The sequence below is a fragment of the Podarcis erhardii genome (assembly GCF_964252035.2).
Source record: "Podarcis erhardii genome assembly, chromosome: 10".
Classification (NCBI taxonomy): Eukaryota; Metazoa; Chordata; class Lepidosauria; order Squamata; family Lacertidae; genus Podarcis; species Podarcis erhardii.
This window is the reverse complement of record NC_138500.1, coordinates 32,891,501-32,918,314: the sequence shown is the minus strand read 5'-3', so window position 1 is coordinate 32,918,314 and position 26,814 is coordinate 32,891,501. Positions and strand designations below refer to the sequence as shown.

General features: G+C 43.9%; 1 protein-coding gene across 10 annotated transcripts in view; it reads left to right on the top strand.

Moving 5' to 3' along the window:
* TCF20 (transcription factor 20) overlaps window positions 1–26,814 on the top strand; it is a 214,826-nt gene that overhangs the window by 119,257 nt on the left and 68,755 nt on the right. For 8 of the 10 annotated variants that reach the window (XM_081877579.1, XM_081877580.1, XM_081877578.1 and 5 more), the window contains one exon: window positions 20,080–25,833. In XM_081877579.1, coding sequence (XP_081733705.1) covers window positions 20,116–25,833 — 5,718 coding nt within the window. In that variant the 5' untranslated portion in view covers window positions 20,080–20,115. Of the gene's footprint in view, window positions 1–11,452; window positions 12,187–20,079; window positions 25,834–26,814 lie in introns of those variants that run through there. The other 2 variants (XM_081877584.1, XM_081877586.1) reach the window with 2 other exon arrangements.

The following is a 26,814-nucleotide window of genomic DNA, read 5'->3' as shown; positions in this document are numbered from 1 at the left end:
TCAGCTGGGAAGGGAGGCTTTCCATTGCCTAATCGAGAGATCCCTGCCCCCTCTTGCTTGCACACAAGCTCTGATAGGCAGCGTGAAGCCTCCCTTCACAGCTTAGTTGCTGGGGTCAGGGAAGGTGGAGGCAGCCCGGAAGCTGCATCTTAGAGCCCCTGCACCACCATCATATGGGGACTTCTGAGCAGCTCCTGAAGCCAGCCAGAGCCAACTGCTCTGGGCTGCTGAGACTGTCGCTACTGCGTTTCCCAGGGACATTAGAGGAAATCCGGGGACATTTCAGGGATGGAATTTATCCAGGGACTTATTTGCAAATACGGGGACCGTCCCCAGGAAACGGGGACGTCTGGTAACCCTAGACTAAACAGTCGGAAAAACTATCTGACAGTCAGCAGTGGAACAGACTCCCATGAGAGAGAGAGAGAGGTTCTTAAGGAGAGGTTGAATGGCCGTCTCATGGAGGCTTTAGCTGAGATTCCTGCGTTACAGGGGGCTGGACTAGATGACCCTTGGGTCTCTTCCAACTCATAAGATTCTATGAACTTGTAATGCACATGCCCCAACACAAAAAAGTGCCCAGGAAAAGATCATAGCACACTCCTCAGTACACCAGACACTGAAATGCTTTTCTGCCAAGTAAACAGAGCTAGAGAAGGAAGTCAAGACTATTTTTACAATTACAACACTCAGCCCATTGGTGGAAAGACTATAGCTTGGGTAGAACCATGGCTTTTTTCAGCCAGAACTCACTGGAAATCAGTTCTGGTACCTCTCAGGTGGGAATCATTGCCATTCTGAGGGAGGTGTTCGTGGTGAGTTCCAGCACCTCTTTTTCTAGAAAAATAGCACTGGGTAGAATGTCTGCTTTGCATGCAGGAATTTCAAGGTTCAATCTCCAAGGAGGACTTTCAAATTCCAAAAATGAGGGGTGCTAAAAAGTTGTAACATATTTTGGTTTAATTAATATAATTTTGCTTTGCTAGGTAAGTAAAATATGTGTAACATTGCATAGAAATCATTAAATATGATTGTCAAGTACTTGCATTTATATTTTATTTAAATGGGACATTCCCAGGGGAACTGAAGGAGGCAGTGGTGCGCCCGCTCTTAAAGAAAACATCATTAGATCCCTTAGATCTATCCAATTACCGCCCGGTTTCGAATCTTCCATTCCTGGGTAAGGTGATTGAGAGAGCGGTTGCTGAACAGCTTGGTAGGTTTCTGGATGAAACATCGGCTCTGGATCCATTCCAGTCCGGCTTCCGCGCTGGTCATGGGACTGAGACGGCTCTGGTCGCCCTAACAGATGATCTCCGCAGGCAGCTGGATCGAGGCGGGTCGGGGCTGCTGATTCTTCTAGACCTGTCAGCAGCCTTCGACATGGTCGATCACGAACTCCTGGACCACCGCCTTGCCGACGTGGGGATCCAGGGCACAGTCCTTCAATGGCTGCGCTCGTTTCTCTCCGGTCGGGGACAGAGGGTGGCGCTTGGGGGGGAATTGTCATCCCGCCACTCCTTGGTGTGTGGTGTGCCCCAGGGTGCAATACTCTCCCCAATGCTTTTTAACATCTTTATGCGCCCCCTCGCCCAGCTTGTCCGGAGTTTTGGGCTGGGCTGCCATCAGTATGCTGATGACACCCAACTCTATCTGTTGATGGACGGCCACCTGGACTCTGCCCCAGACACACTGATCAGATGCTTGGAGGCTGTGGCTGGATGGTTACGTGGGAGCCGGCTGAAGTTAAATCCTTCGAAGACAGAGGTCCTCTGGCTGGGACGGGACGACAGGGGGCTGAGGGGGCAACTCCCATCTCTTGCGGGGGTGCAGTTAGTGCCAGCACCGTCCGTTAAGAGTTTGGGTGTAATCTTCGATACCTCCCTCTCCATGGAGGCACAGATTGCAGCTATAACAAAGGCGGCATTCTTTCATCTCCGCCAAGCTAAGCAGTTGGCTCCTTACCTCTCACGCCCTGACCTAGCCACTGTGATCCACGCGACGGTCACCTCCAGACTGGATTATTGTAACTCGCTCTACGTGGGGCTGCCCTTGAGACTGACCCAGAAACTCCAGCGGGTGCATAATGCTGCAGCGAGACTCCTTACGGGGTCTTCGCTTAGAGATCACATTCATCCGGTGCTATACCAGCTGCACTGGCTCCCGGTGGAGTACAGGATCAGGTTTAAGGTGCTGGTTTTAACCTTCAAAGCCCTATACGGCCTAGGGCCCTCGTACCTACGGGACCGCCTCTCCTGGTATGCCCCACAGAGGAACTTACGATCTTCAAATAAAAACATCTTGAAGGTCCCAAGCCACAGAGAGGTTAGGCTGGCCTCAACTAGAGCCAGGGCTTTTTCGGCTGCGGCTCCAACCTGGTGGAACGCTCTCTCACAAGAGACAAGGGCCCTGCAGGACTTGACATCTTTCCGCAGGGCCTGCAAGACAGAGCTGTTCCACCTGGCCTTTGGTCAGGGCGCAGCCTGACTCCCTCCTCTGGCAATCTTTACAAAACTTTAGTTTATGGTTGCCATCAATTTTGATTTTAATTCATTTTAATCCATTTTTATAATGTTTTATAATGTTGTACTGTTTTAGTGTTGTTAGCCGCCCTGAGCCCGGCTTCGGCTGGGGAGGGCGGGATATAAATAAAATTTATTATTATTATTATTATTATTATTATTATTATTATTATTTTATTATTATTATTATTATTATTAAGCATTACCTGACACTTTCAGAAGGTAAAATTAAATTTCTTTGGTTTTCCGAGGGCAGTTTATTTGTTTTTTAATCAAATGTAGATTTTCCAAGCTAAATGTTACAAATAATAGCAGATTTGAATTATTTACATTAAAAAACATTTTTAACAACCCTCACTGAAGAAAGTTTCATGCCCTAAAATGACATGCACTCCTGTCCCATTTCTGAAACCCTGCAGACCCTCTATGTTTCAGTGTAGACAATACTGGCTAGATAGACCAATAGTCTGATTTGGTAGAAGATAGATTCCTACGTTCCAGTGTCTGGAGGAAGCATACACGAAGACCTCTTGGGTTTTCCAGGAGAAGTGCTCAAGCCCTGCTGTGGGAATAATGTGCTATCCCTGGAACACTCTTCTCAACACAGTTGTATTTTTGTCTGTATGAGAGGAACAAAATACTTTTTCATTGGGAAAGAGCACATAGGTGGTGTTAGTTCATGCCCAGCTACAGGGAGATACAAGTCAAAGTTTTCTGTTGGGTGTTCTTTCAGTAACAATGTTTTTAGATGCAAAGGAGGAGGAGCAGAATTAGAACCCAGATCTCCCACTCCACAAAGCCAACTTCCTAACTACAGACCAGAAAAGGGGCAACCAAAATTGGATTGGAGCAACTCCCCTATCAGAAAAGGTCACAACACTTTTTAGTTTAGAAAAAAAGGCAAGTAAGGAAAGATGTATTACAGGTGGATATACAAAAGGAAGGACTTGTCTAATGTGGATTTGAAGGTGCTTGTGACCACACAACATCCTCATCCAAGTGGCACCTCGCACTTTCCCCCTGCTAAACTCAGATTTTCCTGATCCGTGGTTAATCCAATAAGGGAAGAAAATATAAAATAAAATTACATGTTACCTGACTAGACGCAATGAAGTGCATTCTGTGTGTGGGTGCTGATTTTTCAAAAAAATAATAATTAAAAAATCATATTTGGTGATGTTACACAGGGTGCTTTCCATTGCCATCCCCTCTACTTCCTTTTTTTCCTGAAGAAAGGGATGCTGCCTGCCTTTTTCCAGTGAATGTTGCTGAAAGTATTGTTCTCAGTATTTTTATTTTTAAAGCAGCTCTTTTGCACAGAACTGCTCTTGAATAAAACAGCTGTATTAAAATAACAGGGTTTTTATATTGGCAACATTTTATCCAAGCAATTCCAAATCCTTGTCTGGCATCAAGTGATGCAGATATATATTTAATTTTTAAAAAACTGTTCTTTTATGCAAATCTGGTGGATCAAAAAACTTGTGTTTTTTTAAAAAGAAATGTGTGTGCACAGGTAACCAAATACCTGCCTGCATGTCTACAATGGTCCTCAGGTTTCCTGGCTTGGAGCAACACAAACGTTTTCTAAAAGTAAATAAATTGACTGCTCTTTTGTGCAAATTTGGTAGATCAAAAAATTGTATTTCAAAACTAAAAATACTAAAACGGGAAGTGTGCACAGGTAAACAAATACAGTGGTACCTCGGGTTAAGAACTTAATTAGTTCCGGAGGTCTGTTCTTAACCTGAAACTGTTCTTAACCTGAAGCACCACTTTAGCTAATGGGGCCTCCCGTTGCTGTCGCGCCGCCAAAGCATGATTTCTCTTCTCATCCTGAAGCAAAGTTCTTAACCTGAGGTACTATTTCTGGGTTAGCGGAGTCTGTAACCTGAAGCGTATGTAACCTGAGGCACCACTGTTGTTCTCATGTTTCTGGCAAAAAGTACCATCAGCTGCTGCCCACAAGTGTGGATGGAAGACATTGATAAAGGTTTTGAAAGCATAACATTGGAAGTGCTCGTGGAAACACTGCCCATGCACACTTTAATGACCCAGTGTGGACACAGCCAAAGTAGTTGTTTGAATAGTTGAGCTATGGAATTCACTACCACAAGATTCTGGAAGGTTTTAAAAGGGCATCAGCCTTGTCCACCATCATTTCTTCTGCCAATTATTATGTATTACCTCCGATGTCAAGACGCTATGCCTCCGAATACCCGTTGCTGGGAAACATGAACAGGAGAGTGCTGTTGCACTCGTGTCTTGATTGCGGCCTTCCCAGAGGTGTCTGGTTTGCTGCTATTGAAACAAAAGCTGGTCTGGATGATTTTCTGGTTTGATATACAGTAGCAGAATTCTTTTGAGCCTCAGGAACAGATAGGTGTCTGATGAATGATGGGGCCATTTTGTTTATTTATTAATTTCATTTAACTGCCAACAGTTTGTTCTTCCTATTGTTCAATAGGATGAAGAGATAAATGTGAAAACCAGTCAACCCCCCCCCCCAAGTGTTGGCGATCTCACAGGAAGAAATTGCTGCTTCCAGGGTCATTTTAAAATTAATAAATGGCATTCCTACAGGATCCTGTTTCAAAAACATAGGATTTTAATACTTTCCTTTTCTGCATAATTACAATTGCACTCCCACAGGAAGCCTTCTTTATCATAGCAGAGGGTGAATGTGCATAATCTGTTACTGGCATTTCGAAATCTGGAATTCCTACTGGAAGACAAGCGAAGCAGAACCCAAGGGATATCAGATTGGCACAGCAATAACACAGGGGAAGTGAGAAATCTGCTCATCTCTACTCGAAACTTGTCTGGAAGAATGGGCCATGAGGGTTTAGCGGCAGTATTGATAACTGGAGTGCAGTATATAGTGTTTGCCAGCAAAGCTGATTGTGCTTTCTGTTGCTTTCAGCAATGCAACATGGGAGCTTATCTGCATTTTAGGGAGTTGTGATGAACAGCATCCTCCCTTTGTGCAACCCACATTCTTTATTCTGTTTTGTCTGTGGGAGACACTCCTATTGCCTGTGGAGTAAAATAGGTTTATTTGGTCAGTTTATTTTTTCCAGATTAATGTGGAAGAGATACCACATGGCCTTTGGTATCTGAGCATTCGTAATGGGGTGAGGTTTTTTTGGGGGGAAATTCCCTCCCTCCCATGACACTGGGGGATGCCTTGTTTTTATAGCCTCAGTCACAGCAGTGGAGTTCAGATTCTGGATGAGTGTATCTAGAGTCTTAAAGGAGAGCTTCTGCAAGGATTCTGGAAAGATGCATTATGTCCTTCCTCAGGGCATTTTTTACCCACCACCCAGTTTCCATTTTAGTGTTTTAAATTCTGTGGACATGATGACAAATTGATGTAACTACATACCTTGATATATGACAGGGGTGGGGAACCAGAGGCCTAGAAGCAAACTGTGACTTCTCTGTCCAGCTCTTGGGACTCTCCAGACATGCTTCCTCCCTAGGCTTCAAGTGCTGTTTTATTTGGTAGGGTTGCAGTAATGCCTCTTGCTTGTTTTGGTGGAGAATGGGGTGTGTGTGAGTATGCAGAAACCCGGGACTTTTGATTGGCTAGAATGTCGCCGACTGTACAAAGGGAACAGTCACATCTCTTTCTCCACCCGCTGTTACTTCTGGCCGCCACCAAGCACTAGCATGCTGCCCCCAGAAGGTTGCCCATGAGATCATTCAGTCCTTGAGCTGAAAAGGGTTAACCACCCCTAATATATGAGTTCAGAGTTCCAGGTTTGGAGCAAATACTCTCTTGGTGAGAGAGCATCATCAGCAGAGATTTAAAAATCACAAAACGTGCAGTAAGGTAAAGCAGGGAAATATAGGCTGTTATACCTTTGAAATACCCTTTTATAAGTTTCTCCCAAAGTTCCCCTTTACTTCCCCTTTAGCATAGAAATAGGCCACACACTTGCAAAGTTAAAAATGGTTTACTTAATGAACTCATTAAAAAATCAGATTCATGTGCATTTCCATAAAGTAGCAAGAAACGACAGGCAGCAATACTTCATTTCAAAATTGGTACATGTTTCTAAATTATTTGTAGAGAAACACAAGGTTGGCTTGCTCTGGGCTTGGCACAATCAGCCCAGATGTTTTTTTCTGATTGGATTCACATGGTGGAAGTAAGCAAAGGCCTTGTTAACACTTCCTCTCAAGGTGAGGGGATATGGTGTAGTTGGGTCTGGCAGAACAGCTTACTCTATGGTCTTAACCCCTTCACACATCAACTAGAGCTAAGCTTACTGGTTATATGAGGCTGATATTTATCCCACAGTATGCACTCTGGGTTAAATGAAAGAGTTAAATCTTGCTCCAAGATGGTCCCCAGCTGTTTTCATTCACTCACAGAGATTGCAATGGAAGAATGATATGAGATCCAGCTGAGTGTGATGCCTCATCAAGAAGATAAAAGCATTTGAGCTGCAGGACCAAGCCACCTTCCTTACTTATAAAAGGAGTAATGACTAACATCCAATGTTCTTTCAGTGCATCTAAAGGGCTGGGACTGTCATGGCTGTCTCTGGTCTAAAACTAGGATTTGTGGTTTTTTCCTTTTCTTGCTAAGCTTCTACTAACATTTTTTTTTTTTTTTACAAATATTAAGTTTGCTTTTGTTTCATAGCTGTGATAAGCTTTTATATTAATATAATCTATCATTTATTTATCATGGGAATATAGTAGTACTCTAAGTAGGGTTGTCCTTATTATGAATATCAGGTTAACTTCAATGAGTTATTGTAGGTGTTGTTGAACTGTGGGTACAAAATAGCTTGTACAAAACTATTTAGTATAGCTGAGGATGATCTTGTCCTTCAGATATGGGTCATTTGGATATTGCATTTGTGATGTTCAGTTCTGGCATGATTTAAGATACTCACTGCTCAGCTGCTGAGTCTCTAAAGAATATTAGCTCTTAAAAGAAGGGGTTACCATTCTGTAAAAATGGCATAAATCTGAAATTTAGAAGCTTATTATGTAGCATGTTCTAAAAGCAGGGTGCAAGGTTTATTGGAGTAATACTGTATATATTAAGGCTAAGTTATTTGCAAGGTGAATTTAAATTCTCTGGATTCCGCTATTTGGTGATGTTCTAGGATTTGATGAAACTGCGTGTCATAAACCAGACATTCAGTCACATGAATTACAGAAGGCAACTTAGCCTTCTGGAATCCATCCTACCAGGAATAATGACAGAGGTTCTGTTGTTAATTTCCTTTTATGTAGTTATTTAAGCATATCAGTGCTCTAATAGAAAATCAGTAAAAGGTAGCTTAAAGTTTTCTTCTCTAAAATGATATTCTCTCCCTGCTCCCTCCCAAATGGAGATACCCTAAAACTAAAATAGTATTCAGAATAACCATTATCACTTTGGGTAGTTAACATCGTTTTAAATTGTACAAAATAACACGCGTGCATAAGTCAAGCTGTAAAACTTGTTCTGTGTACTTTTTTTTATATATAAAAAAAGACAAGGTGAAAAAATGGGATACCCTCAGTTGCATTTTTGTATATTACCAACCAGGGATGCTTCTAATGATTCAGATAATGGAGATTTATTGACTTTCTGGCCTCTTCTGCTGTGCTGGGGACAGTCCTTGCCAGCAAGCTATAAATTTTGGGTGAAAAAATTCTCACTGTTCTTGCATCTGTTGGAAGAAGAGAATGCTTCTCCATTCAACTCCTCCTGCGGATTTTCCTTTTGTTCAAGCTGACATTATGTGACATCTCTACCACTTAAACATAATTGTTTGAGGAGTCTGGAGTTGTATTGCTATGCAGGGTGAGAATAAGTCCAATTGAATTTGGCATGAGTAAATCTACAGAAGACTGGGCTGCAACTATTACAAGGGGAATGAATTGGTAAATGAAAGGTAAAAAGATTTTTCCACTAGTTGATGGACAATAATTTGTAGAAGTGAATACTGAAATGAAATCTATGTTTGTAGGCAAAGTATTTTGGGTGTATTGGCAATGTTGTAGCAACTTGTAGGAATTGCAACCCTATGCAACAAAGGTGTAACATAGAATTCTCATACTGATGTTGAATTAAGTAGATTGGACAAGGTGGTTAGTGGATATGGGAGCAAACTAGTTTCAAAGAATAGGTTGAATCATTACTTTTTGGTTACTGCTTTTAACAGTGCAATCTTACACATACTTACTTTGAGGTAACTCCTGAGTTCAATGGTGCTTACTCCCAGGTAGTAGGTTGGTATAGGCAGCCTAAGTGAATCCAGTGGTTAGTAAGCTCATGAGGGTGGAACCTGTTCAAGTGACTCTGCAAAACATCTATAGATAACCATCTATATATGCTGTGCTTCACTGTTGGGCCTTCCACAAACTGGATATGACTCCTGAACTGCTGTATTGAAATCATGTTAGACTTGAAGAAATGTACAGTGGTACCTCGGGTTAAGTACTTAATTTGTTCCGGAGGTCTGTTCTTAACCTGAAACTGTTCTTAACCTGAGGTACTACTTTAGCTAATGGGGCCTCCTGCTGCCGCCGTGCCGCCAGAGCACGATTTCTGTTCTCATCCTGAAGCAAAGGTACTATTTCTGGTTTAGCGGAGTCTGTAACCTGAAGTATATGTAACCCGACCCAAGGTACCACTGTACTAGTACTGTACTAGAAAGTGTTAATCACTGCAGAAGTGTGTTGTCTTACCAGGAGAATTTGTGCAGTTTCCTAAAGTTGAATTTACTATTGCTCATGTAGTAATTTATCTTGAGTTCCGTGAGTCCCAAGGCATTGTTGGGCTCAGGAGTGGAGTGGGCGGCAGAGACCTAGGAGCGTGAACAGGAAAATGACATGGGACTGGGGAACAGAGGCTGGAGGCAGCATCTACTTCTACCTCTCAGGATATGACTGCCCTTGCAGGGCTCTCATCTCCCCTCTTTCTTCCTGAGGAAAAGAGTGCAGTAATTGAATCCAAGGTGGAGTGCAGGAGCCAGCTGGGATGCGGGGAGGAACTGGAGGCTGAAAGGGAGGCACAACCTGGTCTCCCAGGACCTGGTGATGAAACTATTCTCCTGCCCCCCACTGGCTTGCAGATCACAAGAGTCTGTGGAATGAGCTCTCCTTGCCCCATCTTTAAAAGTATGGGGGGGGGCTCCAATTCTTCCATGTGGTTCTCAGCTCATTACCTTGGTCTTGGGACTCCTTAAACATGGACCACTGCTTCTAGGCTGGCTGGCTTCACCTTTCCTGTCATCTAGTCTGTGCGCAGCAGCTGCTAGGACTCATTACCTGTTGCTGAGCCTGAATCTATTTTCTGCCTTAGAGATTTATTCCTTAGGACTCAGCTATACAACTGCAAATAAAACGTTTTAAGTGCAATATACAGTGTGACACGAGATGGTGATAGTGAGCCTTATGGAAAATTCCATGTATTTTTTAAAACGTTTTATTAAAAAATCATTTTTGGAACGGTTTTTATATGTGTGTAGATTCCACCTTAGTCTCAAGTAAGAGCCTCTGTCATTGTGAGCTGGACAGGAGCCTGGATAATGAGATATATTGTATTATCTATAGTTTGGTATGAAGTACTGTAAGCTGTGTGTTTACTCACCTCAAAAAAAAGCTCCCTAAATGCATTCTTGAAAGTAGGTAAGTTTGAAGTCATTTCCCTGGATTGGCTCTTTTGGAGACCAGGGTGGCAGCTATGGCTGCCCAGAGGACCCCCAAAGAGAGGGGAGCAGAGAGGAGGCTAAGGGAACACTCCACAAGGGAGGGTGTTCAAAAAAGGGCGAGAGGCTGCCAGCCCTGCAGGCAAGGGGTGCCATAACTGGGCTCCTGAGCCCCACAGGGGTGGCACAGAAAAAATGTAGTTGGTCAAGGGAACCGTGGGCTCAAAAAGGTTGAAAACCTCTGCTTTAGGGCACTATATACAGGCCATAACCAGCCACAATAGCAATGTGGTAGGCAACAGCTATTTCATAGAGTTTAAAAACATGGATTTTCTGAGCTTTGGCAAAAAGAAAAGTGTACAGGAAAGCAAAAAAAAAAAAAAAAAAAGTGGTTGGTTTGTGATGCCGCAGTATATGCCTACTGTGGAAGCAGCATAATGACAAATTTTGAATAGATTCATGGGGTGGGAGAAAAATGGGTGGTTTATGGTCCAAGGAGCTTCCATTACAGTACTTGCTATAGTACTCTGCTGTAGCGCAGGACTGAAGAGTTTGGTTTAAAGTAGCCCTTTTTCTAGCAGAAAAACGATCTGCTTGCAGAATTAATTTCTTCACTGCCTGGGAGTAAGGGGGTGGTGGGAATCAGTGAATGGCAGGGACTTGGTTAAGTAGATCAAGTATGTGGTATCCAGTGGGGAGGTTGAAAAGCTGGATTAATAATGAGCCTGCATTGAGGATTTGTCTTACCTTTTTTATGGCTTCAAAGCAGGGTGTTGCTTATCTGTGTTGTTTTAATAGGAGACACATTGCCCTGGGATCTTGCCACTGCTATGCAGCTAGGAACCTGATATTATTGGTAAGGGCCTCTGTTTGCTTAGGCATTTTAATGCTTTTTTAAAAAATGAGTAAACATTCGTGTTTCAGCAGCAGCTGGTGAGAGACAGGGGACGATAAATTTAAACAGAGTGGGTTCTAGGCAGTGCCCCCCCTTCACCTGGAAAAGGCAGGAAGAACTCTTTTGGGGCTGCCTCCAAATTCTAATTTTATTGAGTGCCACCTATAGAAGAACCATGAGTGGGTTAGGATGGCGGGTCAGACCTCGCCACCCTTTGGTGCCAGCCGTGATCTGGACAACTCAAACCGTTGCCTCTGACTGAACCCGTTATGATTCTGCTCACAACCCCCCATCCCTTGGCGGGCCAGTGGGGGGTGGGAAGGAGAGATCATATAGTGAAAGGGAAGCAATAGGGGCTGGAAACTGTGGTAGCAGCATTTCCGGCTGAAGCGCGAGATAGAAAATGTTACCAATTGCTGCTTCTTGCACAACTGCAGCCAGATCCTATCCGTATTTACTCTGGAGTCAGCCCTAGTTTGTTCACGGGGTTTTGCTCCCGCGTAAGTGTGCGCGAGGGACGGCAGCCTTAAATATCGGGGAGACGCAGGAGTCGCCTGCGCTGCTGTAATTCCCCCTCCTTTGGGGGAGGGAGGCGCTGGGCTACTGTGTTTACTTGGAAGACACACGGAAGTTAATGGTCAAGGTGTGCATTAGGCTACTACTGGCTTAAGCCGGTGCCCGCCTTCGTCCCTAGGCGAGAGAGGCGCAGAGTTCTGTTCCGCCCGGGCGCTGTCTCTTTAAACGAGCGCGTGGTTGAAGAAGGCGCTTGCCCAGCTCCCCTCTGCGCCTCGGAGGGCGGGTTCGAGCACGCGCAATGCGCCGCCCTCCCGCCCTGCGCCGCCGCCGTCTCGCGCTCCTCCCTTTTGCGCGCGCTGCCCCGCCGCCGCCCCATTGGCCGGGTCCTGTCAGCTGATCCTGTGTTATTTCCTGTGTGTGTGTGTGTGAGGGGAGAATGGAGAGAGAAACCTCGGCACCACCGCCGCGGAGCCGCCCCCGGCTCGACGCGGATCCCCGCCGCCCCACGCGCCGCTGAGAAGCGCCGCCCGCTCCGCGCTCCCCCCCCTTAGGGGGGGCGGGGGAGGACAGCGACGCTGAGGTAACGGCTTCGGTGCGTGCGAAGCCCTGTCGCGGGCCTCGGTGGAAGGGGCGGGGCGCGCGGCTGAGGCGGGGCGGGAGAAAGAGACGGGGAGACGGGGGCCCGGGCGGCCCGCGGGCCGCAGCATCCGCGCCCCTCCCCCAGCCGGGCTCTTGCCATGGATGCTTGGAGGAGGAATGCCCGCGGGGGGGGGGTCGGAGTTGGGGAGATCCTCAGGAAATCCTGCGATCTACCTTTGCTCCTTCTGCCCCGCACTTCCCTCCCTGCCTTCTTGCGTACATTGCATCTGAAAAAAGGAGAGGGGTGTCGGAGGGGAAGTGTAATGTGGAGGGAGGGAAGGTGGTTAAAGCGGGGCAGGCGGAATGGCTCCCTTTTGAATACCTGCTGGGATTTCAATCCCCTGGTGGGACGATGCTTTCGCCAAGTCGAAGGAATCGTAGTCTCTTGGAGGAATCTTGGCTTCTTCCCTCAGTCAGTGTGAACTGTGAAGCAAATCGAAGGAGATTCAGTTAGGCCCACTGTGGCTTCTCTCTTATACAGTGTGTGCGTGCGTGCACGCGCGTTTGTTTTAAAAAAAGAGTAGACTAGGCAGGACTTCCAAAAAATTGAAGTATGAATGAATAAATAAAAAAAAAATTTGACCTTCATGGTGTTTTTTTAGGATGTAAGCTCCTCTCCGGTTCAGCTGGTCCCTTGCTTTCTTTCAGTTCATCTCTTAGGCAAACTGATGGAATTGACCACCTCATGTCACTCTGAACAAACGTAAAGATCTAGGTAGGGACTCAAAACATTAAATATCTTAAATGAGTTGGGAATAATATTTCCTGATGTTGTGCATTAATATGAGCCAAATTGAATTGCATGAAATATTTCTTAATGGCTCTGTAGCAGTAATTGCTTCACGCTCTCTTTTCCCTACTAACACACCATCCACCTTTTTTCTTCATAAGAGTCAACTGAGGTCGTTAGAGGGTATGCTGTCACTTCTGGTAAAAGCTAACTGGTGTTGTAGCCACTTATTGGAAGTAAGTGTCATGAGTTATTGCCTAGAAGAGTGATAGCAATGCTATATATGGTGAGCAGTGTTAAAGTTAGGAAGACTTAAATGCTTCTAATTAGTCTTGCCTTTGCCTAATGTACTAGTTTTTTTTATAAAACAAAAGTATAAATGTTCATATGTCCCCTATATCTATGCTATCCAGTACAATCATAATTGTGAATGACAACAAGGTAGTGTTTGGGCAGCAGGCTTGTATTTGTCCTCAGTAATTAAAACAATGCTTTTTTGTGCAGTACATTCTACTTTTTTTAAAAAAGAAAGTAACAAACTCTTAGTTCCCTGACTTCTGTATTAGGTGGCAAGTAGTTCAAAAAAGGAATCCAGAGCATATTTAACAAGCATAGTATATAGTTTTGAAATAGATTGGGGACACCTGACTTTAAATGCTGCTCTGCCGTGAAACTGATGGTGGCAGTTGGTTCTTGGTCACCATCCTTCAGCCTAATCTGTGCCTGCAGAATGGCTGTTGAGGAAAAATGGAATAATCCTGTTCATTGACATCCTGAGCTTCTTGATGAAAGGGTGAGGTGAAGTCACATTTATTTGTACCTTGTCCGGCTTCATGTCCTCAATTAAGTTTGCCATGAAGTATTTTCATGGAATTGGTCTGTTAGTCTCATATTAGAACAATATTTAGGTTTCTGTGATATATGAAATTAACCATTTCATTTTTGTGGGTGTGGGTGCTCTATTAGTTTGTTGTGAGGTAGCAATAACTATTTTAGTGCCTATTATTTTACTTGTAAATAAATGAATCCTAGTTCTTATTTTCTGAAATTAATATATTTTGTTTGTCAAAATGGATAACATTTCACTATAATATAATGCAGCTAGATCTATATGGAATCAGCTGTACACACTGCTGTACTTTAGTGGTCTCTATATCAGGCTATTCTGACATCTGCAGATAGCAAGTCAGGGAACTGAGTGTTTTGGTGCATTCAGAGCACCTCATGAGCACATTTAGTGTGAAGCTCTAAGGAAGTTGACCACACTTGACGGTAAAGGTTCCACCAACCTAAGGTACAGTTGTGCTTATATTCTGGGTTAAAAATCCTCAGGCAACATATAAGTGCTCCTTTTCCTTTTGGTGTATACATAGAAGAGAAATACAGTAAGCCTGCAACTTATGCTCATGTGGAGGGTGGACGGAGCCCACCTCCAACAGGCTCCTTGCACACTCCCTCCATTGACTTGGCTGCTAGACCAACCCATCTGCTGCTATCCCTCAACTGCCAGTGCTCCGTACCTGCCGTGGGGGTGCCTCATTGTGCCCCCTCAAAAATGTGCACCTGAGGCCACTGCCCCCCACTATGCCTTCATCTTGCATAGTATGGTCTGCTCTGGTTGGCAGTGGTTCTAGGGTATGAGGCAGAGATGTCTGTGAGCACCTGATCCTCGTACCTGCAGATACCAGATACTGAACCTGGACCCTTCTGCATGTGACACATGTACTCTATTGCTGAGCTATAGTCTCCTAAATACCATTTCTGAGTGCTGTGGTATGTGAGCTTTCATATTTAAATAGTTACGTCCTGTCACTACTGTATCAGACTAGTTAGAGAAGTGTTCTAATCTTCTCCTTATGGGTTGTTGGGAGTTCTTTTGTCATGGAGAACATTCAGACCTGTGATCCTGCTGACATCTAGAACTGGTTCAGTTCCAAGAAGGCTGTTTTATGCTTTTCTGAAATATGCATTTAAACTTTGAGACATGCTGTTTAATATGGTTTTGTTATTTTCCAAGGGAGTATCATTGCCTGTGTCTTGATAGTCCCCTGTGTAACACATGTAGAGTTCTAGTACAGCTATGGCTGTAATCCTGTGCACATATAACTAGGAATAAGCTCCACTGAACATAGCAAGATTTCCTTCCGAGTAAAATATATACTGATTGTATGGTAAATCTGCAAGATCTTCTTTCCTTGCAATATTAGTCTGAAAGAGTTAGCAATGGAGGAAATGTGTGGATTAATTTTGACATAAACTGGATACTACATTGTGATCAGTAGTCTAAATAAAGGTATTAAAGTTTTGACTGCTGATTATATTCTAGTTAACATAGTTGTCCATTTGAAGAGATGTAGCATTTAAACTGCTCAAATGATAAAAAACTGTACAGAGTTCTTTAAACCTGAGTTTCTGGCCCACTAGGGCAGCTGTGTTAAATTCACATTAACCAGAATCCCAGTTACGCATATTGCGTGATTAAATGTAGTTGTCTGCTACTCACTATATTGTCATTGTGGATAGTATAGCAAAATGAAACAATATTGAAATTATTAAAGTAGGTTGATATAAACAATAGAAATTTGTTAGTATGTAGAGCTAGTGAAGTCAAAGTGGTTATATTCATGAATTGCTTATTAATATGCAATGTCTTTCTGTTAATGCATGCAAAGTATCAATTATATCAACTTAATCAGTCCAAATACAACCCATTCCCAACCTCACAGCACCACCAAAGAGCATGAACCAAAACTATCCCAGGAAAATATCATACTTTCACACCAATAATCTATTTTTAACATGCCAAAGGGATAGAAGAGAGAATTGTCTATAGCCATCAATGGCAAAATTAAGAATTTAATAGAGCTCGGATTGGGCATAAATGTGCATACCAAGTTTGGAGGAACAAAAACTCAATGGAGAAAAACCCAAAAAACTCAATGAGGACTTTGTATTTAGTGGACATGGGATGCTGCTGGAAGCCTGAACAGAAACCCTCTATACGGCAACATTTTGTTGTAGGCATTTTTTGTATTTCTATTACTTCATTATCCTGTTAAGTAGCTTGTCTGTGTCATGTACAGCAGCTAAAATACTGCTAGTGCTAAATGTGTCACATGTTTTCTTGACACATCACACCCTTCTTGAACTAATTCTAAATGTTTCAAAAAGTATGCTTTTTAAGAATTCACAAAAGCTAGCTGTATGTGCCAGGAGGCATCATGTTGGGGATAGGTGTAATGCAAATAGTGGCCTGTTTCAGGCAATTATATTTCAGCTTAGTAAGCAGATACATAAACAAGCCATTTTTCTACACATAAAGCCCTTTTGTAGCATTAGCAATCAAACGAGGAAGCCTTTGATAAACCATGATTAACCATTTTGTCCACATGGACAGAATCACTGTAGTTACTGGCTTTGGAACAGGCCAGGATATAAAACTACATTTTGAAGTTGGTTTGATATCCTGGCTTGTTCTAAAGCTGATAACCATGGTTGCCCAGTTTGCATGAAAAATGAAATAATGGCTAATGGGAGACTTCCTGGCTTGATGCATGTATTGCAAAGGGCTGTGTGGGGGAGCAAAAGTCTTGTTTAGTGTATTAAGCCAAGGTATGATTGTCTGGACATGGCCAACAGTGTAAAGTGTTTTATGTTCTTAAGATGTTTGGGCTGTTTACTCACAACAACGTGAACAGTATAAACACTTCCTGGTGTTTATGGCTCAGGCCGGGGAGCTTATGCCATCAACTCCCAGTTGGCCTAAGGCTAAGCGGATTGTTACTACTTTTTATCATGTTTATTTGTTTTAGTATTTCAAAATGGTAAACCATCTTGAGCATTTTGGCAAAAAGGTGGCATATACATACAACAAAATATTTTTTTAAAAAAATGAATCTCCTGAGATCTTTTCATATCAGTGGACAGCTGTACAAAACAGCAAGTGGTGAAATGACAACTGTGGTGAAAAGTGAAAGCTTTACCTTTCGGTTTTGACTAAACCACAATTTCTTGATATGTCTGATCTCTAGCAACTCTGATTTATTCTAACTAATTAGTTAAAGCAAACCAGGATCAAACAGAGGTTTCATATCCTTGTTAACTAAGTAGAGGTAATATGCAGCTCTTAGTAGAAGTAATATGCAACTCAGCTCTGAGTTCATATGCAGCTGGCAGCTCTTGCTTAGTCAAAAGTGGTGGAAGCAGAAGCATTTACTCTTCTTTTGCATGCAGAGGACCACAAGAGGAGAGGGTGAGAACACAATACAGTACTAAGTCTTGCTGGATCTTGTTCATGATTATCATATTCTAAAGAACACTTTAGATAATCTGAACTGGTCCTTGGTGTTTTGCCTTCTTATTTCTGATTCTTTAGCTTCATCAAAAGTGTCTCGGTTGGCTTTTACACTAAGAGGGCTGATTGACATTATCTCTGTCACCATGGGTATAAAGAGGCTCAATATACCATTCAGACAACCATTCTCCTGCTTACCATACTGCAAATTATCTTTTGAATGTGTGTGTAGTCATGTGCAAGAATTGAAACTGGACTTATGGTAATGCACTTGGACCATTGTTATATTGCCTTTTCATCTATAGGGACATTACTACATGCAGCTTCCCAAGGCGGTCATGTAACTGTAGGCCTCAGTAAGTGACATTTGATGAACCGTTGATCTAATCCATTTACTGCACTTCCTTCCTGGAAAGCAACTCACGTAAACAAGATCACTTTGCTGTCTTTTCCTGCATTGTGTGGATATTGTCACAAATTCTGAATAAGGATGGGTATGGCTTTACTCACAATGCCTTTCATTCATTTCACAATACTTTTCATTCTTTAAACATATGGAACATCTTTGAGCATTTATAGTGTAGTGGTCAGAGAGTTGGACTGGGACCAGGAGATCTAGGTTCAAATTCAAACTTGGCCATAAAGGTCATTGGAATACTAACCCTTCATCATTTGCAACATTACAGGGGAGTTGTGTGAGGATAAAATGGAGGGGAGATAGTATGTATGTTGCTGCAAACACCTTAACAGAAACACAGGATTGAAAGTAGTAAATTAATAAACCATTGAAGAGTGACATATACATTCTTTAGGGTCCAGGGGAGAGAAAAAGATTGTTGCACCAACCCAAATTAATTTGATCAGTACTTAGGAATTAATTTGATTATACTATAGTAGTATGCATGAAATATGCACCTAATGATGAACACATCTTTTTTAAACAATAAATTATATACCCGCCCTCGTCCCTTGAAGTATGAATAACATGTTGGAATCCTTCAACAGGCAAAATATAAACATGCCATTTTATGTGAATGGCTTGCCCATATCATGAGATGAGGTGCACTTCAAAGCATAGTTACTAAAAAGTAAGTCACATTCAGCTCCACAATTCTTACTACCTAGTAAGTATGACTTGATTCCTGCAAGGCTTTTGACGAAGTCTCTCATGATATTTGTCATAATGACATTTTACTAGATGGTCTGTTAGGTGGATTTGAAGCTGGCCCAAAGAGTGTTCAGCAGGGGCTCCTTGTCATGCTATGTATTTCTATGTTGGGTACAGGGGAGTGGCCTTCCATCCTCTGGCAACCCACTTTTTGGGCACAAAAGAGTTGGAGTGTTCTGATCCTCCTCACCCAGCCTGTTTGTTTGCCTGCATATCCCGTGTCAGTGCAGCTTCATAGCAACCTCTTCAACTTCTCTAGCCTATGGATATGTTTTCACACCTGCATGCTGTGTTGTTATTCTTGTGATACCTCACAAAGAATGTAATTGTTAAGCAGATAAAGTAATTGGTCTGCTTTAATTGTGCATGTTGACTGCTAGTTGGAATTAATTAGTTTCATTAGCAGCCAGCCCTTACTCTTTTAATGTTCCATACCTTATTGCAACAACTAAGAAATGATGGTTCTTGGAGGATTGACTTCTTTAATACTGATACTTACATTCTGATTACTTTTACTAACTAATGAACTGTTCTTATAACACACTTAACTCCTGCTTTCTTAAACCGCAAAGAAAGGGAATAAAAAAGCAGGAAAGCCCAATTGATTTCACTTTCCATAATACTTAATAGGAATTTGGGGGGAGGAATTTTAGGCCTCTCCCTGTGTCACCCCCAAACCATTCCCCTTAAAGGAACACCACACAGTTGCAACTTATCTGCCTCATCTACTGACAGCTTGCAACAAATACTGTATCTGTGCCATGACTATACAAATGAAACCACATTTATAGCCTTTGTACACAGATATAATCTGGAACCTAAATTAAACACTTACCAAATCACAAGGAAACAAATTGAAATGCATTGCATACAAACATCATGGTGGAGTCACCTGTCTTACAGTTATGGCATTTGGTAATTTAAATTGGCAAATTCACCTAATTACAGACGAATTCATATCTTCTCCTTTTACTTTGATAGGCGCATTGTTGTGACAAAGAGTGATGTGTTTACCTGAGCTCATTACTTAAATTATGAGAGGAAAATATAGAAGAGGAAGTCCTTTATGAAATCCAGAACCCCCAATTCCTCCTCCCCAATTTTAGCAAAATTATGCCCTCTCTGAATGTAGCCTTCTAAAAACAGTCCCCTCACTTGTAATTTTAGTACTGTCTGATCTCTTCATTATCTTAATTAACATTTACATGTGTGTTCTTTGTGTCTTTTGTTTTTCTTCCTCTAAGTGTTTACGCTCATCTGTATATGCCTGTTGGAAAAGAAATCTATGTATTTTAAATATCTGCAGTTTCATCAGTCCAAGCCTCTTGATGTGGGATGCTGTTGTGAACAGTACAGCATTGCTGGTTTGGGAAAGGGTATTTCTATCATCTCTCATAACTATTCCTCCAAACAAGATGTTGAAAAGTTAGCTAGTAAAATCTTCTTAAGTACCCTTGTAACATGCAATCAAGCTGACATTCTGCTCTAGTTTCCTAGATAGCAGGCCAAACTGCTGATAATAGGACAAGAAACCAAGAGGACGTTTTGAGTTTGAAATTGCTACAAGTGATTTTAAATATACATTAAAAACTACTTACTTTACTGGGAAATAGGAATTATTTTGCTAATTTATTTTTCTCTTTTTCTTTTCTAGGCGGGTTGCTGAGCTGTCAGTCTGCAGCTGAACAGCATGCAGTCCTTTCGAGAGCAAAGCAGTTACCACGGAAACCAGCAGAGCTACCCACAGGAAGTGCATGGTGCATCCCGTCTAGAAGAATTTAGCACCCGCCAGCAGGCTCAGATGTTCCAGAGCTTTGGAGGAGGTGGCAGCAGCAGTGGGCGCCGTGGAGCAGCAGGCAGTTCTGCCTCAATGGCTGGTGAGAGCTCTGGACATCAGAGCTATCAAAGTTTCAGAAAGGAAGCAGGAGAATTCTACTATATGGCCTCAAGTAAGGATCCTGTGGCAGCCGGAGGGCAGCAGCTTCCTCAGCGCAGGCCTTCTGGGCCAGTACAGAGCTATGGACCACCCCAAGGGAGCAGCTTTGGGAGTCAGTATGGGAGTGAAGGTCATGTGAGCCAGTTTCAAACGCAACACTCATCCCTTAGTGGTGTGACCCATTATCAACAGGATTATACTGGTCCTTTCTCCCCTGGAAGTGCTCAGTACCAGCAGCAAAGTTCGAGCCAGCAGCAGCAACAGGTTCAGCAGATGAGACAACAGCTCTACCAGTCTCATCAGCCTTTGCCACAAGCCTCCAGCCAGTCTGCCTCCAGCACATCTCATATGCAGCCAATGCAACGTCCTTCAACTCTGCCTTCCTCTGCTTCTGGCTATCAGTTGCGAGTGGGTCAGTATAGCCAACACTATCAGCCTCCTGCTTCTTCTTCCTCTTCTTCTTTTCCTTCTCCTCAGCGTTTTAGCCAATCTGGGCAGAACTATGATGGCAGTTACAGTGTGAATGCTGGTTCACAGTATGAAGGACATGCTGTTGGGTCGAGTTCGCAAACTTATGGAACTCAGTCAAACTACACCTTTCAGGCACAGCCAATGAAGAACTTTGAACAGTCAAAGTTACCCCAAGGCAGTCAGCAGGCACAGGGACAGGCACAGCAGTCACAGCAGCAGCAGCAGCAGCAGCAGCAGCAGCAGCAGCAGCAGCAGCAGCAGCAGCCTCCCTCACAGCATATAATGCAGTACTCAAATACTGCAACCAAACTGTCTCTTCAGAGTCAAGTAGGTCAGTACAACCAGGCTGAGGTTCCTGTGAGATCACCCATGCAGTTCCACCAGAATTTTAGTCCTATATCTAACCCCTCACCAGCTGCCTCTGTGGTTCAGTCCCCAAGCTGCAGCTCCACACCATCTCCTCTCATGGCAGGTGGTGAGAACCTTCAGTGTGGACAAAGCAACATGCCTGTAGCCTCTAGAAACCGCATTTTACAAATGATGCCTCAGCTTAGTCCAACACCATCCATGATGCCAAGTCCCAATGCTCAGGGTGGAGGATTCAAGGGATTTGGGCTTGAAGGACTGCAGGAAAAGAGGCTTACGGATCCAGGACTAAGCAGCCTAAGTGCTTTAAGTAGTCAAGTGGCAAATCTTCCCAATACAGTCCAGCACATGCTACTTTCAGATGCTTTGGCACCTCAGAAGAAAAACTCCAAAAGATCTTCACTATCTAAAAAGGCTGATAGCTGCACAAACTCAGAAGGCTCTTCCCAAGCAGAGGAACAGCTCAAGTCTCCTCTGGCAGAATCAATTGATGGTGGCTGCTCCAGTAGTTCGGAGGACCAAGGCGAGAGGGTGAGACAACTGAGTGGTCAGAGTACCAGTTCTGATACCACCTACAAGGGGGGTAATTTAGAGAGATCCCACCCATCACCAACACAAGCATCTCAAAATGAGCCTCCAAAGCTCAGCACCAGCCCTGCAGATGAGGAAGAAGTGGCCTCTCCTCCTGATGAAAAGGAGGCCTTAGTTGCTGTGGAGACACCCCCGAAGGTCAATGAAAAGGCAGTTGGTGTGATAGTTTCCCGAGAAGCTATGACGGGCAGAGTGGAAAAGTCAGGTGGGCAGGATAAGCAGCAACAAGATGATGTTTCCACAGGTGCTCAAGCACCATCTTCTGCCAGTGTGATGAAAGACACTGGGCTTCTGGGACCACAGCAAGAGCCACAAGGAGGGAGTAAGGGGAGCAAAAGTGGGGACAGCAGCACTAACCACAACGGAGATGGGAATGGACAGCTTGGTCATGCTGTTGTTGGCTCCAGTTTTCCGGGCAGAACCGAGCCTTCAAAATCCCCTGGTAGTTTGAGGTATAGCTACAAAGACAATATTGGGGCTAGTATGCAGAGAAATGCTGGCAACTTCCCTCAGTATCCTTCAGGTCAGGATAAAGGGGATTTTCCAGGGCATAGTGAGCGAAAAGGCAGGAATGAGAAATTTCCTAGTCTGTTGCAGGAAGTTTTGCAAGGCTATCACCATCACCCTGACAGAAGATATTCTAGAAATGCACAAGATCATCATGGGATGACTGGAACTCTCGAGGGTACCATGAGACCCAATGTCCTGATCAATCAAGCCAATGAATTAAGTAATAGAGGTCTTTTAAACAAAAGCATAGGCTCCCTCTTGGAAAATCCACACTGGAGCCACTGGGATAGAAAGTCTAGTGGCACAACTTCTGAGATGAAACAGATAAATCTAGCAGACTATCCCATGCCTCGAAAGTTTGAGATAGAGTCCCAATCCTCTGCTCATGAAGGTGGAGGACTCTCTGAGAGGAGATCAGTTATTTGTGATATATCACCCTTGAGGCAGATTGCTAGAGAACCTGGGCCCCACTCTGTGGGACACATGGGTCCTGATGGCAGGAGTGGAAGGAGTGACCGTCTAACTCCTGGTCAGTCAGTCATCCTTCCTGGTGGTCTGGTGACCATGGAACCAAAGCTAAAGTCTCACAGTGGGCAAATCAAGGAAGAAGATTTTGAACAGTCTAAGACCTCTGCCAACCTCAACAATAAAAAATCTGGAGACCATTGTCATCTTGCAAGTTTTAAGCATGAGTCTTACCGAGGCAATGCTAGCCCAGGAGCTGCAGCTCTTGATTCTGCAGCAGAGTATCTTTTGCAACAAGATAGCCGATCACAGCTCAGGCGAGGACCCGGCAGAATGGGAAGCAGCCGAGAGGGAATGAGAGGTAAATCTCCCTCTCAGTTTCATGATCTGGCAGACAAATTAAAGATGTCACCAGGTAGAAGCAGAGGTCCAGGCACAGATCTTCACCACATGAATCCACATATGGTGCTTTCTGACAGGGTGAACCGGGGTTCCTTACACTCTCCTTTCCCTCCAAATTCTGAAAGCTCATCGTTGGCTTCAGTTTATCACACTAATGCTCGATCTCATGCTTTTGGTGATCCTAACCAGGGGTTGAATTCCCAGTACCACTACAAAAGGCAGCTGTACCAACAACAACAGGAAGAATACAAAGATTGGAGTAGCAGCTCTGCCCAGGGAGTGATTGCAGCTGCTCAACATAGACAGGAGACAGCAAGAAAGAGCCCAAGGCAACAGCAGTTCTTGGACAGAGTAAGGAGTCCTTTGAAAAATGACAAGGATGGAATGATGTATCTCCATTCTGGTTCTTACCATGATGCTGTCAGTCAAGACACAAGCCGTTGCTTGTTAGGGAGTGATGGGTCTCTTCAAAATAAGTGTGCTGAAATTAAACATTTGAATCAAAAGATTCAGCAACAAGAATCTGGTTGGGATCTTTCCCGACAGGTGACTACTGGGAAAAACAGTGGCTCTCTAGGAGCAACTAGTCAGAAGAGATTTGCATCTCAAGATAGTGATACACACAAGCGTGAAGATGCTGGAGATGTACTTAAATCTGGCAATGCCATGGTAAGGATTCCTGGCCAAGAAGAGCAGTCTTCTCAAAATCCTTTAATCATGAGAAGGAGAGTCCGCTCTTTTATCTCTCCTATTCCCAGCAAGAGGCAGTTGCAGGAAATGAAGAATAGTGGCACTGAAGACAAAGGACGCCTGCTCACTTCATCAAAGGATGGAGCTGATAAAACACTCAACTCCTATGCCCATTCTTCCCAAAGCCAAGATGTTAGTAAGTCACTCTCAAAAGGAGAATCTCCTAGGAATCTTCCAAGTCCTGACAATAGAAATTGCTCTGCTGTTTCCCTCACAAGCCCAGCTAAAACAAAAATTCTGCCTCCACGGAAGGGCCGCGGGTTAAAATTGGAAGCTATTGTTCAAAAAATCACATCTCCTAATGTTCGGAGGAGTGCTTCTTCAAATTGTGCTGAAGCTGGCCCAGATGCAGTGACCCTTGATGACATTCTGTCACTGAAGAGTGGCCCACCAGAGGGTGGGAATGTGTCCAATCATGGAATGGAAGCAGAAAATATAAAAGAAGAAATTGTGCTGGATCAAGAGAGCCAAGAATTGACTAGTGAAATTTCTCTGACAATATCTTCTGAAGAATGGCATGCGGATAGAGATGAGGTCGTAAAAAAAGAGACACCTGAACTTGCAAGTGTTGTCAAGGAGGCCCCAGTGCCTACTGTGATCCCAGCACCTTCACAAAAATCTGTTTGTCAGGGAAGAACAGATGGCTCACTAACTGGGGCAGGATCTATAAGCTTTTCCGAATTAAAAACGGTCTCTCCATCCAAAGTCTTGACTCCTGAACCAAATCTAAAGTCTGAAGAGAAGGGTGGAGATGCAGTCATTGTGACACCCAAGCCAGATCCTTTTCCTCCAAAGGGTTATTTTCCTTCTGGTAAGAAGAAGGGACGGCCTATTGGTAGTGTTAACAAACAGAAGAAGCAGCAGCAGCAACAACAACAGCAGCATCAGCCACCTCCGCCGCCTCCGCCTCAACAACAGTTGTTGCTTCCGCCACTTCCATCAGTACCAGAAGCGCTGCAGCCATCAGAGGAGGCAGGAGGTGGAGAACCTAAACCTAAGAGACAGCGAAGGGAGAGGAGGAAACCTACAGCACAGCCACGGAAGCGGAAGCCAAGACGTGCTGCTCCAATTGTGGAGCCCCAGGAACCAGAGATCAAACTGAAATATGCCACACAGTCTCTTGATAAAACTGATAACAAGAACAAGTCTTTTTTCCCTTATATTCATGTAGTGAACAAGTGTGAGATAGGTGCTGTATGCACAATAATTAATGCAGAGGAAGAGGAGCAGAATAAGCTGGTGAGGGGCCGAAAAGGGCAGAGGTCATCAACACCACCTCCCAGCAATGTTGAGAGCAAAGTACTGCCTATTTCCTCTTTCATGCTACAGGGCCCTGTAGTAACAGAGTCCTCTGTCATGGGCCACCTGGTTTGTTGCCTGTGTGGCAAGTGGGCCAGCTATCGCAACATGGGTGATCTCTTTGGACCTTTCTATCCCCAGGATTATGCGGCCACCTTGCCCAAGAATCCCCCTCCCAAGAGGGCCACAGAAATGCAGAATAAGGTCAAAGTACGACATAAAAGTGCGTCTAATGGTTCCAAGACAGATACGGAGGAGGAGGAAGAGCAGCAGCAGCAACAAAAGGAGCAGAGAAGCCTCACTGCCCACCCTCGCTTTAAGAGACGGCATCGCTCAGAGGACTGTGCTGGGGCCTCTCGTTCCCTTTCGAGAGGCGCTGCTTGTAAAAAGGCAACCACTGAGGGTAGCAATGTTGGTGAAAAAGCTCCTTTGGACTCTAAACCCCCCATGTCCACTTCGGAAGGTGGTCCTGAGTTGGAGTTACAAATTCCTGAACTACCTCTTGACAGCAATGAATTTTGGGTCCACGAGGGCTGTATTCTCTGGGCCAATGGGATTTACCTGGTCTGTGGCAAGCTTTATGGGCTGCAAGAAGCTGTGGAAATAGCTAAAGAGATGGTGAGTACCATAAATAATGCTGTAATGTTTCTTTTTCAAGCAGCTTGGTGTTCCCTGTGTTCCCTGTTTTATTTCCTTCACTTACGCCTTCGCAATGGTGGTGCCATTGTAATTGTGTGGATTAGGTATGGCCTCACGGATGGCGCTGTGGTCTAAACCAGAGAGCCTAGGGCTTGCTGATCAGAAGGTCGGCGGTTCGAATCCCCGCTACGGGGTGAGCTCCCGTTACTCGGTCCCTGCTCCTGCCATCCTAGCAGTTTGAAAGCACATCAAAGTTTAAGTAGATAAATAGGTACCGCTCTGGTGAGAAGGTAAATGGCGTTTCCGTGCATTGCTCTGGTTCACCAGAAGCAGCTTAGTCATGCTGGCCACATGACCAGGAAGCTGCGGACAAACGCCAGCTCCCTTGGCCAGTAAAGCGAGATGAGTGCTGTAACCCCAGAGTCGTCCGCGACTGGACTTAATGGTCAGGAGTCCCTTTACTTTTATATATGTAAGCTGGAATTTGCTGTCAACATTACTTGTAGTATAATTTTAGACTGGCATTTACAGAATTGCCTTGTGCATTGACTGCTGGTCCCTATTAGGAATATTAGTGACTTTGTGTGGCCCAGGGGGGGTTGGGAGCCAAGGTACTAATTATGGTTTTTAACCGATAGGGATAGCTAGCTGCCAAAATATGATTAATTGCAAGAACACAATTCTATTACCATTTCTGTCTTTTAACAACTTTATGCTTCTTGGACCCTAGTTTTTTCTTCTTTCCATCACAGTGAAACTCATGAGTTATATATTTGTAGGGAAAGACTTATATCTGATACAGAAAATGGAATGAGAGGTACACCTGCCGAAAGACATCCTGAGGCAATAGAAAGACTTAGTTTAACTAGTTTCTATTTTGTGTTGCCACCTGAGGTTAAGCTTCTGGCTTAAACAAGCTGAAATTAATTTTCGATGCCCCATACACATATTAGTGCTATA